Source organism: Talpa europaea (genome assembly GCF_964194135.1).
Source record: "Talpa europaea genome assembly, chromosome: 6".
Lineage (NCBI taxonomy): Eukaryota > Metazoa > Chordata > Mammalia > Eulipotyphla > Talpidae > Talpa > Talpa europaea.
In genome coordinates this window covers 21,208,144-21,223,307 of record NC_140072.1, presented here as the reverse complement: position 1 = coordinate 21,223,307, position 15,164 = coordinate 21,208,144, and the positions used below count along the sequence as shown (strand labels likewise).

At 40.1% G+C, this 15,164-nt stretch overlaps 1 protein-coding gene across 2 annotated transcripts in view; it reads left to right on the top strand.

The window, feature by feature from the left end:
- Positions 1 to 3,787: 3,787 nt before the first annotated feature.
- Positions 3,788 to 15,164, top strand: part of STRN (striatin) — a gene marked incomplete at its 3' end in the record, with an annotated part of 89,143 nt that continues 77,766 nt past the window's right edge. For both annotated transcript variants that reach the window (XM_084234518.1, XM_084234517.1), the window contains exon 1: positions 3,788 to 4,156. In XM_084234518.1, coding sequence (XP_084090644.1) covers positions 3,923 to 4,156 — 234 coding nt within the window. In that variant the 5' untranslated portion in view covers positions 3,788 to 3,922. The remainder of the gene's footprint in view (positions 4,157 to 15,164) is intronic.

The following is a 15,164-nucleotide window of genomic DNA, read 5'->3' as shown; positions in this document are numbered from 1 at the left end:
TCTAATCTAGGGGTTAAGTTCTGAGGTTGGGGAAACATAGACCCAAGAATTGACCCAGTAAAGCAGGGAAGGCAGGAAGGAGAAGGTAAAAGAAATTCGGGATTGGGCATTTGGTAGAAACAGTTGATAAATTTTGGATTATTTGCTTATTCCTGTTCCCCAAAGTGTTCTTAGTCTTAGCAGAGGCCTCTGTCCAATCAAGGCCCCTGTCTTTTTATTCTGAAGAGCCATCAAGTTCAATTTGAAACCTTATTTCTGAGTAAAAAGTTAGCGACCCCACGAACTAGTCATATTGGACAGTTTTTAAAAATTGCTACTCATTTGGGGGCTTCCTTGATGGTGCATGGGTTATGTCTCAGCACTATCAAGCTATTGCCAGCCACTGTGGGATAAGTTTGATCCCCAGCAAGGGAACTAGCCCACATGGCCCAGCAGATCTCCTGTCTTGCCTACTGTTCCCCTCAGCAGTGTATTTCAGTAGATCTGCCTGTTCTGCTCCCTATTCTGACTTTGGTGAATCCTCTCACCCCCTGCACCTCTGGCCTATACCCCAGTTATTGTATGTATAAATAAATAAATATTTTTTAAAATTTGCTACTAATTTTAATGGAAAATACGGAAAAAGTACAGATGAATCGTTATTTTGTAGATCTATAATCCTCCTCCCACAAGACACACACAGAAAGCAACAAATAACAAACATTCCAATCTTTAAGCATTTCACAGGTTTTCACTTTAAAACTGGTTACACTAGTACATAAATTGACATCTTGAAGTTACTCTCTGTGCTTGGAAAGAAAGCCCTATGTATGTCATAGAATTTATGAATTGTAAAATGAAGCAGCCAGGAAATCATCAACACTTTGAGATCTGAGGCATAATGATTAGGCATAGACATTAATAATTTTAAAAGATTATATTAACTGATGAATTAAAGTTCTGAACAGGGAATGAGAAAGGAAAAAGAACAATTAGTGAGCTTCTAGTATTATTTATGATTTTTTTAAGTCAGTCTTGTGAATTTTATTACAATAACAACTACTATTACTCAGTTTAAGTCACATCAAGGACTATACTAGGGAATTCACATTTCTTACATTTTATCTTCACTGTAACTTTATAAGTTAAATATTCTTACATTAAAAATGAGAGAATCAAGATTTAAAAAATTTCATCTGTTTGCCCAAGATTTCCAGATTTTCAAAGTGTATAGCATGGATTAAAATTTAGGTTTACCTCATGACAAATGCCATATCCTTTCTAGTTATTAAATTTTTCAGTACATTTTTCAAATTAAAAAACATTTTGCTCAAATGTATGAGAATGCTTATGGAGAGAGGCCTGTCAGGATGCCTGCAATGTTCTAGTTCATGATCTGGGTAGTGTTTACATGGAAGCCTTCTGTTTGAGAAAGTTTATTGAGGTGTTCACTTACCACTTGTGACCATTTCTGTATATGTGTTGTAGGCCATAAAATGCTACTTAGAAAGTAATTGAAGCTGAAGACAGAAAATGTCAAAGACAAATGAGCACAAATGGGGAAAACATCAGTAAGCCCACTACTCAAAAGCTAATAGATTTAGAAGCTGATTCTGTGTAGAAGGAAGTGTTTGGAATCATGGCTCTTATTCTCTTAAAGTAATTTTGGACAAATGAATGCTAAGGAAATATCGTATTTTTAAATTCACATTTTTTTGAGTAAATTATAAAACGATACCCTACATGGAATTTTTTGGGAAAAGGAATGTAAATTTCTTCAGAATTCCACCTTCATTGTAACCACTCTTAATATTTTGGTTTATTAAGTGAAAGGACATGATGTTATAGAGCATAAATAGTATTTTGTGTGTAAATTAGTCCTTGAAAAGAAAAAGGGTATTTTGAGTAATGATGTTGAACTGTGAACTATAAATTAATTCTGCTTTAATTTTTAAATTAATTATAAATGTGATACTCCAAGTTATCTGTATATTTAATTGTTTTATAATCTGTTATACATTCATTTAAAGTAATTACTGGATGTCTTCTAGTCAAGAAAAAAGCTTTTAACAGTTAAAATTTGTAAAATTTCTTAAATCTTTCAGATGAAAAAAAGATGCCATTGCTGTTTTATTGTCTCCTTGGTTCTCTAATAGGCACAACTGGTAAAAGAAGACAATATATTAACTAGCCAGAAATTCTTGTTTTTACCCTTGGGTTGTGTGAATTACTCAAAGCCTCATTGTGGTCAGGTTTTAATTTCTTTGGACTTCAGTTTCTGGAGTTTTAAAATGAGAGGATTGGGCAGTATCTCAAAGGACACTCACAACCAAAATAATTTATGACAGGGAATTTGGCTGGACCTATAGCAACCTTTTATTGTAATAAAGAATGAATCATAGAACAAAAGCATTCAATATCTGGGAGAAGGGAGCCTACCACATTTATTTGCAACCAGAGCAGATACAATGTGTTTCCTGTCCTTTCCACAAGTAGCCATGGGCAGAGGACAAGGACAGGATGTCCTTCCCTAACATGTCACTCACCAGCCTGTATCTTTAAATTTTTCCACGGCCATTAAGTTTGGTAGTCCAGATGTTCAATTCCAGAAAACAAAAGAATTACAGATAACTTGTTAGGGCCATAAAATAAGTGCTTAATTTCATTTTCAGTTGCTAATTTTTTTTTTCAGGCGCCTTCCTTTCCTTACCATTGTATTATGAATTTATAGTGATATAATTTCAGGGATTTTGGAGAAGGAAAACATTTACCGAGAGACAGTTAAAAGAAAAGGACTTTGGTGTGCCTCTGATGATGCCAGTTTGCAGGTGAACCGTGGAAGAACCCGGGAACCCGACAAGCGAAAAGGGACAAGTCCGCTGTTACCCTAGATAACTCTAGGGAGCAGAAAGGGACTTTGCTCTTCCAGGTAGTGTTAACTTTAAGGCGCTGCGAGAATTGAGTATTTGCCAATCTCCTTTTGATGACAGGAACAGTGTCATTTATCTTTGTATCCCCAGTGCCAGAACCGGCAGCCAAATATTTATTAAATTGAATAAAAACTGAGCGGGAATAAGGTAGGAGAAAAGGAGACCGAAATAACAGAACCAGCGACTTCTGACACGTTCCCAGGCTTTACCACTGCAAGATTAACTACAAAGGGAAAGAAAATTCAGCGGCGCAGTGTTTCAGACGTGTGAATAAAGTAGAATTTATTTGCAAGAGCTGAAAGCTGTGCTGAGGAGGCGAGAGGGGCGACCAGTTCCTCACAAGGGAAAATTGATCAGGCAACAAGTTTGAGCCTCAGAGTCAAAAAAGTAAGGCAGGAACGACAGCGGTACTCGGAGAGCAGAACTGAAAAGTTTCTAGGGCCGGAGAAGAACTGCAGCCAGCGGGGCCGGGAGCGGCTGAGCGCCCCCAGCCCACGCCGGGACAGGCCAGGCTGGCCGGGACCCGGTTTCTCAACACAACAACCAGGAAGCCCTAAAAGAAACGCAGCTCGGGCTGGTATCTCGGCGCGGCGACTTCCGCGTGTGTGTGAGTGTGTGAGTGTAACAGGGCGCGCCGCCGAGGACTTCCGCGTGCGAGCCGCGCGACGGGCGCCCGCCAGCCCCGCCAGCCCGCGGAGACACCGCGCTCCCGGGCGCGTCGGGGGCGGGGCCGCAGCGGCGCCCCAGCCCATTGCCTCTCAGGCCGCCTGGGCCGCGCCCGCCGCGCCACGCCCCGCGACTACATTTCCCAGCAAGCCCCGCGCCGCCTGCGCGCTGCAGTTGACCCATTTCCCGGCCCGTCCCGGGCTCGGCCGGCCCCCGCGCCCAGGCGGCTGCTCCCTGCTGACTGGGGTGTGGGCGGGGAGCGGCGGAGGGAGGAGGAGGCTCTGCTGGCTGCCGCCGTTGCCTCCGCTGCTGGGCGCCTGGGCAGCTTCCCGGCTTCTGCGGCCGCCATGGACGAGCAGGCGGGTCCCGGCGTCTTCTTCAGCAACAACCACCCCGGGGCCGGCGGTGCCAAGGGGCTCGGGCCTTTGGCGGAGGCTGCCGCGGCCGGCGACGGGGTGCCTGCGGCGGGGGCGGCTCGAGCCCAGTACAGCCTCCCGGGGATCCTGCACTTCCTGCAGCACGAATGGGCCCGCTTCGAAGTGGAGAGAGCCCAGTGGGAGGTGGAGCGGGCGGAGCTGCAGGTAAAGACCCTCCCGGCCTGGTCCCCCCTCATCCCGCCTCTTCGCTCCCTTCCGCCCCGCCCCGGACCCTTCCCCTCCCCCCGCGTCCCCTCCTCCTCACGCCGCCCCTCCCACCCGGACCCCAGTCCTGTCCCGCTGTCTCCCCGGCCTCTCGGGCTCCCCACTTCCTTGACCCGAGTTCGCACACCTGCCCCTGGTGCGTTGTTTACCCGCCCGCACCTTGTCGTCGCTGCTGGCCGCTCCTAACTCTCATCTCATCCCAAGTCTCTTGCCATTCCACCCTGGAGGTCTTCCCTTCCAGTTTGCTCCTTGGGCGGCCGGTAGTTTTGAGACAGGTCGCGCAATCATCCCCTGGCGAGTCCCATCCCAGGCGCAGGCACGTTCGCCGCAAAAGGTGTTGGCAGTTTCCTCCTGTCACTGGAGGCAGGCAGGCGTTCGAAGAAGACAGCAAGAAGTTGTGTCCGCGAGGCCTTCCTTGACTTTGTCCAAGGCGCCTGCATTTTGCGAAAGTTTATCAGGAATATCAGTTCCCTTGTTCTATATGTAAATATTCTCCCCCACCCTTTTCCTTCCCGCTTTTCTTTGAGGTTTTTCAGGTTCGTGGACTTTGAATGAAGGACCCACCTGATCACTGTCAGATGATGGTTCAGAGATGTTTTGCTCTTCTCAGAATCTAAAATTTCCCACGGGTTAATTTCATGTTGTGTTTTGTGAGATTGACTTGTTATTTAAAAGTAACAGAAAGGGACTTTAAAGTTGGTTACATTTCCTTGCATTATCTTCAAGATAAAATACATCCAGAGAGGAGGTGGTGTGGGTTCTTGGAAGAAGGAAAGTGAGGCTGATACTTTACAGGCCTTTCTGAATTGGTGAGTGGATTTCAGCGACTGTTCTTAAAACTTCGCAGGCATACACCAATTTCACAAGGAACTCGAAGAACTATGAGTGATTGTTTCTTTCTGTTTTACACCTCATCCTATATGCTTATGAAATCTGAGTAGACTTTGGTTGGTGAAAGATTCGAAGTTAAAATGCTACCCCAGAGTGTCACCTTTTTTGGTAACATCTATTTTCTTTGGCACTTAAAAAAAGGAAAAGGAGAAATCTGTTAAATAGAATCATATGCTGGAACAGGCTGCTGTGGGTAGTGGATGTGGCTGTGGAAATTAGCAGAGAGGGTTATAGTATGGGCTGTGCTTCCTGCAAGCTTTGTTACCTTGAGGAAATCCTTTAACCTTTCTGAACTTGTGTTTCATTGATTTATTCAGCAGGTTTATAGTGTGCCTCTAGGCTCCGAGATTAACAAAACTGACAAAGTCTTTGACTGCATAGAGTTTACATTTTAGTCAGGAGGCTAACCGCAGATGCAACTACATAACATACTGACCCATAGTGGGTAAGTGTTACGAGAAAAATAAATCCGCGTACAAGAATAGAGTGTGCTAGGAGCAGCTATTTCAGGTGGGTGATCAGGGAAGGCCTCTGCGAAGAGTTGAATGGAAGGAGGGAGAAACTCATAATTTCTAAGATCCCTTCTGATTCTTTATTTCTACCGTTGTATGTTTATATTCTTTGGCAACTTTCATTCGTACTGTTAATGTTGATTTAATATCTAGTCTATTGATATTTGTAATTTTTTTCAGAATGACTCTCACTGTTTTCTAACCAGGAGACTTGAATGCTTCATTCAAATTTATTAGTAATTCACTTTATTAGCAATGCATTCCATAAATGAGCTTGTAGATTTTGCACCTAAAGGAAGTGTTAAAGGTAGTCTTTAATGTTGTACAGTTGTGAAGAATGATTTTGTATATAGCTTTTTAAATTTTAATATCTTTTCCAGTTTAAAGAATGTAAGATAAGGCACACTAATTTTGCCAAAAAGAAGTAAAAAAAAAAAAAAAAACAAAACTTTCACCTTTGGGAATTTCCAACCCATCTTACCTTCTGTTTCCAGGCAAGCACCACCTCCTCTTCCCAGCACACTTTTCAACTTAACCTGTAACTGTAGTCCTGTAGTTACTCTTCACATGTACATATATTCACATGCATGCATTAATGTTTCTTCCTAGGTTATGGCAAATGTTAGTCTTAGGTAGGTTTCCCATTGGTGCTCATTGTCTTAAGTGCACTACATTTTTACAGTATCTTTTGGCTTTTTTGCCAGGGAGAAACTTTTAAAGTGTGTCATGTTTTCCAAATAAAACACATCTGATGTCTTTGCCCTGGATGAGGCAGGGGAAGTGGTGGTGGTTGTGGTGAGAATTTGCAGGAATCTGTGGTCTTTGATCCCCTTATGTGCTTATTAGCATTGAATTGAAAATACGTTTTTTCATTATTTCTTCACATCAACATCATTCAGTTTGAACATACTCCATTTTTTCTTTGCCATTGGAAATTTTCTAGAAAAACAATAGGAAGTAAGAGTGTATGAATGATGATGAAATTTGGATCATTTGTTGTCCTTTTAATTTTAAATCTCTTCGCAGGTCATTAACACCAAAGTCAACAAAAATACCTGTAAAATTAAGTCTAATTTGTCCCTTCAGGAACCTGTCAGTCCTGCTCTTTCAGGTTGCCAGGGCAGGGTTGTGAAAGACAATCTAAATTCTCATCTATCTGGTCTGTCTTCATCACTTCCTCCCTCCTTCAGATCTTCAGAGTAAAGGAATTGGCTATGGCCATGGTGTGCCAAAAACTTATGTGTCATTCCCCCCTTCTCTTTTGCCCATCTTAGTTAATATAAGACTACATTTACTTTAGGTATTCCCCTTTTCCCTCACTACCACCTTTCAGAGGAGAATAGGTAATTCATGGGAAAAAAATGACAACTGAACTTTATATTTGTGAAAGGAATTGGGAATGGAATACTAATCTTGGCATTAGAATTTTCTGTATGTTAGACATTGTGTTAGATGACCTCAAAGAAGTATGCACTCTAGTTGGAGTAAAAACAGATAAAATATAGAAGAATCAGTGCTTATCATTTTAGGGGTTTAAATTTTCTTAGAATAATGTGAGAGAGAAGAGCTAGTAATGAATGGGGAGAATCACAGGAAGAAAGAACTTTTTTTAAAAGATTTATTTATTTATTTATACAAGAACCGGGTACAGGCCAGATTTGTGGGAGGGTGAGAGGATTCACCAGAGACAGAGTAGGGAGCAGAACAGCCAGACCAATGAAACACACTGCTGAGGGGAGCAGTGGGCGTGACATGAGAGATCTGCTGCGCCATGTGGGAGCCATGTGGGACCCTCGCCGGCTGGTGGGACAGAACTGGTGCTGCCTAGGTTGTGGACAGCTTCACAGCGCGGTGCGCAGCTGCCTGCGTCACCATGGGAAGCCCAGAAAGAACTTTGTGAGGCAATGAGAACCTAAAGCTCAGTCTTTCAGTTTGCTGACTTATGGGAAAGCAAGCACAAATATAAAAAATAAAAACTACTGTCCCTAGATTTTGATATATGTGTGTAAGTAATAGGGGAGTTTCTGGCATTTACCTAGAAATGCCAGAATTGTGTGAAGAAGGTGATATGCTTGAGTAGCTTGGGCATGTATGGCTTACTTGGAATTTAAATCTTGGGGGAGACAGGCGGTAATGAATATATGCATAAAATGTGAGAAAGTAGTAAGCGCCATGATTGAGTAGAGGGAGGGGATGTGGGGTACTGGTCAGGGTGGAGAGGGGGAGAAAGTCTTTACTTCTAAGTTGTTATTTGAGCAAAGTCTTAAAAAGGTAAAATCTGAGGAAAGACTGTTCTAGTCTGAGGGAATAGTAGGTGAAGGGAGCAATGTTTAGTATGATTGCGTAATAAATAGGAGGCAGGTGTGGCTAGAGTGGAGGCGAGGAATGGATGAAATGATGTCAGTGTTACCTGTCCATTTTAAAGACTTTAGATTTTATTTATTTATTTATTTTTTTATAGAGGCATGTTTTTTTTTTTTTTTTTTTTTATTTGTTTGCTTGTTTTGTTCATACATGCACTGGGTACAGTCAGAAGCGCGGGAGGGTGAGAGAATTCACCAGAGCCAGAGCGGGGAGCAGAGCAGGCAGAAGGACCGAAGTACACTGCTGAGGGGAGCAGCGGGTGGCAGGAGAGGTCTGCGCGCCATGTGGGACCCTCCTCTGGTGGCCGGGGAGCAGCCGGGGATCGAACCGGCACTGCAGAGGCCGTGGGCAGCTTCGCAACCCAGCGCTCAACCACTGCGCCACCGGGGAGGCCCCAAAGACTTTAGATTTTACTTTAACAAGATGGGCAACTGTTGAACTGTTTTGAGCAAAGGAGTGACCCATCTCTAATAGAAGCCCTTTGTAAGGGTTCAAAATAGATTTGGAGGGGAAGGCAAGGGAAGAAGAATCAGGGAGTTTAGATCAGACACTTAATAATTTAGTCTGGAGATAAACTAGGGTGGTGTGATGAGATAAGTAAATAAAATGTATGTTATGTATCTTGGTACATATTAAAGATATAATGGATTCTTCTGAATACGTTTTTGAAGGTAGAACACGAAAAATATGAAGGGAATAGAATGTGAAATTTGAGAAAAGGGGAATCAAATATGGCTCAAATTACTTTGATTGAGGAGCTTCATAGCACAGTGAGCACTTAAAATGACATTTTATTTTTTGTTATGTAGCCATTATTTACAAGCAGCAGGACATAGACTTATACTCAAATCCTTGTTATAAGACTTTCAATTTCATTTTATGCCTAAACACGTATTTGCCATTATTCCGAGCTCTTGTATTCTTGCTTTCCCCGTGTGTTAAAGTGAGGCTGATAAACTTGTGAGAATTAAATGATATATTTAAAGTACCTAGCCGGTCTGACATGTAACTCAAAATAAATGCTGAATAAATAAATGATAGCAAATGCATGATGTTAAATTTGTACTCTTGTTTATCTCTATATCCCAGATTAAAGCAAATTCTTCCACCATCTCCTCTTTTAAGGCTGTATCATGAAAGTGCCATCCTGGACTCATGCAGTCGAATATTATGAGTCTGTTGGTGGTATTCAGGGGCATTTCATAGGAGTGAGTTACTTCCTTCAGTGGCAGTCTCAAAGCATTGATTGTATACTTCAAAGTGTACTTGCTTTCTTAGAAAAACCATTATGTGTCTGTTATCTTGGAATTTATATAAACTTTTCTGAATGTGTGTAAAATTGCATGACCTATTGGATAACAAATGGTGTACGTTACTAACTACTCTATAAAACTCCTCTTTCCCCCTTGAAACTACTTCCTTAAATTTGGAGCAGGTAAAACCCATGTGATATAGTATAATTCTGTAAACAGGTTCATTTTCATTAGATTCATAACCTTGATAATTATAAAATCTTTATATTTTGAAAAGATTATAGAGGTTTACTCTTTTAAAACATATCCTACTCAGCTTTAGTTGCAATCTTAGAAAATTTCTGGGAAAATTTTAAAAATATTCATTTCTTGGGCTTTAACTCACACCAATTAAGCTTCTAGGTGTTAGGTCTCCTGGCATTATTAGTATTTTTTTGAATGCCTTAGTGGCACGTTACTGTAGCAGGGATTGCACACCAATGCTTTCGTTACATATATAGTTTGCTGATTTTAATACCAGTGTTAGTATTCCAGATATGGATGCCCTTTGGTAGAATCTGAGGTGTATGATTTCTGTTTCTGTTGTTCTTTCTGATGATAGTTAGCATTTTATTTCTAGGCAGTAGACTATTATAATTTGAATCATCTTCCTCTGACTGAGAGATACAATGATAGGGTAATTTTTGAACTGGAATGAACTTTGGAAATAATCAGCTATAATCTTTTACAGGTTAAATTGAGACCCAGAGTGAGGTTAAATGACCAAGAATAAAGTGGGGTTTGTCCTTAGATGTCATCTAAGTCCCCAAGTATCTTTACAGTTTTTTTAAAAATAATTCTATCTATCAATCGCTCTATATATATCTGTACATATATATATATATATATATATATATTTTTTTTTTACATCATTGTTCATTTTTGTAGTGTTTGATATCTCTTCTCCGGTGTAGTCCCCATAAAATTCTCACCACCAAGTCACCTGTGAATCACCAATAGTCTCTCCTGTTCTTCCCTCCTCTGTTTTGATTCTTCTTCCTCCTCCTCCCCGCTGAATGTTTCTGATTTATAGTTAGCCAGCTGGTTTGTCCTGACGCTGCCCCCTCACCCCCCGCCCCATCCCTTGTTTGGTTCCTCTATATTCCTCCTATATGTGAAGCCATCTGATATTTTTCTTTTTCCTTCTGACTTATTTCACTGAGCAAAATCCCTTAAAGCTCCTTCCATGTTGCTGCAAATGGCATGAGTTTAGATTTTTTGATTGCTGAATACTATTCCATTGTCTATATATACCACATCTTTATCTGTTTTTGGACATTTGGGTTGTTTCCATTTCTTAGCTATTGTAAATAGTGCTGCAATAAACATAGGAGTGCAGGTTTCTTTTCGGATTAATGTTTTTGTGTCCCTTGGTAACTCTTTCAAATACATTCCCTGACTTGATTCTTACAACCTTCTAAGGTAATCAGAGTCAAATTAATGCTTACTTTTTTTTTTTTTTTTTTAAACAACAGACATGGAGATTTTATGGTGGTGTGTTTTCTAGCTTATTGGCTACATTTAAGATTTTCTCAACTTTTTCTTTCATGTTCTGAAGTTTTATCATGCAGACAGATTTCTCATTACTTTATTTGGGACTTTGTTAGGTAACTTGAATCTGAATCTTGTATTTACATGCTTAATTCTGGACATTTTATTCTCATTTATCCTCCAGTCCATTACTTTTCTCTTCAGTTGAATGTAATCTTTTAAAGCCATCTTTAAAAGATGAATTTTTAACTTTGGCTATTGTTGAAGCTCAATTTGGTTCCTTTTAAAATCTATTGGATCTTTCCCTAAGTTTCCCATTTCCTGTAGAAAATTTCAGGTTCATTTTTTATTCTTTAAGCCTAGTAAGCATAGTTATTTTATAGTTCCTTTATGTGTGGTCTTAGGGGTCCCTTTCTGTGGTATATTGTTTTGCTGATTTTTGCTGGTAATGACTTGTTTCTTTGTAATGCATAATTATCTTTGTGTCCTGTTCACTGTCCTTGGAAAAGTATAAGACTAATCTGATGTCTCAAATAAGGATATCTTTTTCATAAAGATTTGCATTTGCTTCTGGTAGGTTTCCGGAGGCCTAACCAATCCAAACCACTTTTATTTTTATTTTTTTACATTTTTTTTTTAATAGAGGCATGTTTTATTTATTTATTTATTTGTTTGTTTGTTTGTTTTGTTTTGTTTATACATGCACTGGGTACAGTCAGAAGCGCGGGAGGGTGAGAGAATTCACCAGAGCCAGAGCGGGGAGCAGAGCAGGCAGAAGGACCGAAGTACACTGCTGAGGGGAGCAGCGGGCGGCAGGAGAGGTCTGCGCGCCATGTGGGACCCTCCTCTGGTGGCCAGGGAGCAGCCGGGGATCGAACCGGCGCCGCAGAGGCTGCAGGCAGCTTCGCAACCCAGCGCTTAACCGCTGCGCCACTGGGAGGCCCCCAAACCACTTTTAAAGCAAATTCATTGCTTAAGATTTTGCATCCAGCTGATGGAAATTTTTGTTGTGAATATATTTGAGGGCCAATATGCTTCTGCTTCACCTTTGCCTTGAGGATATAAGCCATTTAGGGTTTTAGCCAAATGGGAATATATACCATCTTAAAGATTCTCTGCTCTAGATGGTCCTGGTCTGTGATTTTTGCCCTTAGGATCCTGCAAGGTTGTCTAAAACTAAAGTTCTTGTTTGTTCTGATTGGCTAGTACCCAGGGGGCAAAAGTGACTTTTGTTCCCTTACTTCCCTGCATTCCCATTTTTCCTTTAGTTTTGGCAAAATAATTCCTTAGTATCTTATTATGCTTTTTAAGGAGATGGTGAAAATATTTACTCCAGTTTTTTTTTTTAAAGCTATTTTCAGTGAGAGAGTTATTTCAGGGTATCTTTAGTGGGAACTGATTCTCTATTTTTCAAATACTGACAAATAAGAATGGTCCTATTAATTGTCAAGAAATACTGATAACACTTACTTGTCAAAAGATGTGCCTATTTAACATAAACTTTATTATTGAAATTGACTTTTCTTTGGATTCAAGTGTTAATGGTAGACCTTCAGTATTTCTCCCAAATCTTGGTAATTTAATCAGAACTTAAACTATTATGCTAATATGCCTTTGAAAGGTATTTGAAAGTCCAGGTAATCTCAACTGGTTTCCCTTTGTCAGCATACTAACTGCTTCATGTCAGTTGTGCTTTTTGATTTAGGAATAGTACCAATCCTATCCAGGTTTTAATTCTGGGCCATTAGAAATAAAATTGCCCTTGGATTCTTTGGAGTTTCTTGCTTTGGTGGCCAGTGTGACAAAAAAAAAAAAAAAAAAAAAAAATTGGCCATCATAATTGTACAGTGGAAAGTGAGTCTTAGAGTTAGTGCTATTATTTCTGATTTATAATTTTTCTGAGCCTCATCTTCATTTGTGGATGATAATGTACCATCAAGCAGAGTAGTTCTAAGGTTTCAAAAAAGTATGCAAAATATGTCATCTATAATAGATCCTTAAGAAGTGACTTGTTTTTTGTTGGTTGGCATTTCTGTGGACACAGTACATTTGATTGCATTATTTATTGATGTCAAAATTTAGAAGAGAGAAGTTGGGGAAGAGACTACAAAGTAGAGAGAGATGAGGGGAAGTAGAGGGGTTGTGGGAGCAAAGACGGGGTGTGGGGGGGGGGAGGTGCACATTTACCTGGTCTTAATTCCTAAAGGATGTATTATCTGTCATCTTCATTTTAGCACTCTTAATTGTAGAGGTCTAGGGTTAGCTATAAGAGACACACATGCACTCACTTTCCTCCTGTTACCTCATACCGCTACCCTCAATTTTCTATTCCCTTCATTAGACTGCAAATATTTCACTTCCCGAGGGACCTTGGAATTTAAGTAGTTTCATCCATTGTTTTTTTACTTAGGGATAGAGAGATGAAGTGATTTTTCCTAGCTTATTATGTGAGTTGGTGTAGATTTAGTTTATAACCCGCAAGTCCTATTACCTAGGTCAGGATTTTGTTTTCTAGGCCACCCTCTCATTGATCCCTCACCCTGTGTAGCCACTTGTGAGCTGAAGTTGCCAAGTGAATATTAGATCATTAAGTATACTTTGAATAGCTGTCATAATGAAGGATAAACTCATCACGTATTTCAGTATTTCAGGTTTTCTTCAAGTAGAATAACTTAAGGAGGCAATTGTAGGGGCTAGGAAAGTCATAAACAATTTGCATTCCTCAAAAGTGTTTAACAATGGATCACTCAAGTTTCTTTGAATGATTTTATTTATTTCTGTGCAGGGAATACTGAAATATTTATTTCTTTTGAAAAATTTGCAAGTTTGGATCTTTTTCAATTGTTCTGAAGAAGAGCAATTAAGTTCTATAAATATATTTAAATACAGTTTGTGTTTACTGATCACATATCAAATTTCATATAGTTCCTTCGTTATTAGATTATTCTGAGCCTATCCTGTCTTACATATGCTCTGTTTAAATAGACTACTATGTCAGCTATGTGTTAGCTCTTAGTAAGTTGAGGAAATAGAATCATTTTCACTGGCAGACTTAATGTTCTTTAACCTTTACTAAAAAAGTACCTTACCTGGACAAGATGATAGAATATTAGGAAACACTGAAAATTTATCATAGAGTTGGCTAGAAGCAGTATGCACAAGAAACAGTGAGGAGTGGGCCTCCCTGGTGGCGCAAGGGGTTAAGATGAGCCTATGAAGCTATCTGGGCCAGGGAGCAACCCACATGGCGCAGCAGACCTCTCCTGACTCGCCCTCTGCTCCCCTCAGCAGTGTATTTCCGTCAACCTGCCTGTTCTGTTCCCCACTTTGTCTCTGGTGAATCCTCTCACACACACCCCCATCTCTGGCCTGTACTCCAGTTCTTGTATGCAAAAATAAATAAATCTTTAAAAAAAAAAGTGAAGAGGTATTTTGTTTTGGAGATAAGATGGGGAGAAAAAATGAAGGAATAGAAGTCTTGGAATTAAAATGAACTTTGGGAACTATTGAATAAGCTCGGATGGAATCAGTATTTTGGGAGTGGCAAATGAAGTTCTTGGCATATCTGCACTCCAGAGATGGAAGGGAAGGGCCAGTTGCAGTGTTTCATTACTGTACACACAGGTTCCATTAACATTCACTTCATGTGACAGAAATTGGATGCAATACCAGCATATGTAGTTAGAAGAAATAAACACAATGTCAAATTCCACAAGGTGATACCAATTTCACCTGATGGAAAATTACAGCCCAGTCTGGGACTTGCTCTTGTTTTTTTGTTTATACTTCTTAAATGAGAAGACTGAGCAATGAGCAAAGCAGCCTAAATTATAGGCACAACCAAAACCTGCTTCTGAGGAATGTGGATTCATATAAAGCCAAAAGAAGGGAACAAGGAGGAGCCTGGGGATCTGGGTCACACACTTACTGAACTTGAAGAGAGTCGAAAAGAGGCAAGTCAGTAGGGGAAGATGGTACAGGACCCAGTAATTGAACCATTACTTAATCTGTTGTTTTCTCTTTCCTTTCTTTAACTCCAAAAATAACAATAGTTTGATTTATTGAGTAATTACCATTTGCCAGGTATAGTGTTAAACACTTTACATGTATAATCTATTTTAATCTTTGCCAGACTATATATAATATGTATCAGTAATTGTTCCTAATTCAGAAGGAAAGAGAAGCTAAGTAATTTGTCATAAGAAAAGTTTGAGTGATGGGCTTGGGCATGGTAAGTAGAAGGAAATGTTTGGACAATTTTCTGTTTTCTCATTTTCTGAGTCCATGTACATCTCTGAGATATTTACCTTTCCCTTGTCTACCTGGTGAATTGCTAATTGTCTGTCAAAATTCATGTTGCTTTCTTTGGGAAATTTCTGACCTCTAGACATAATAAAA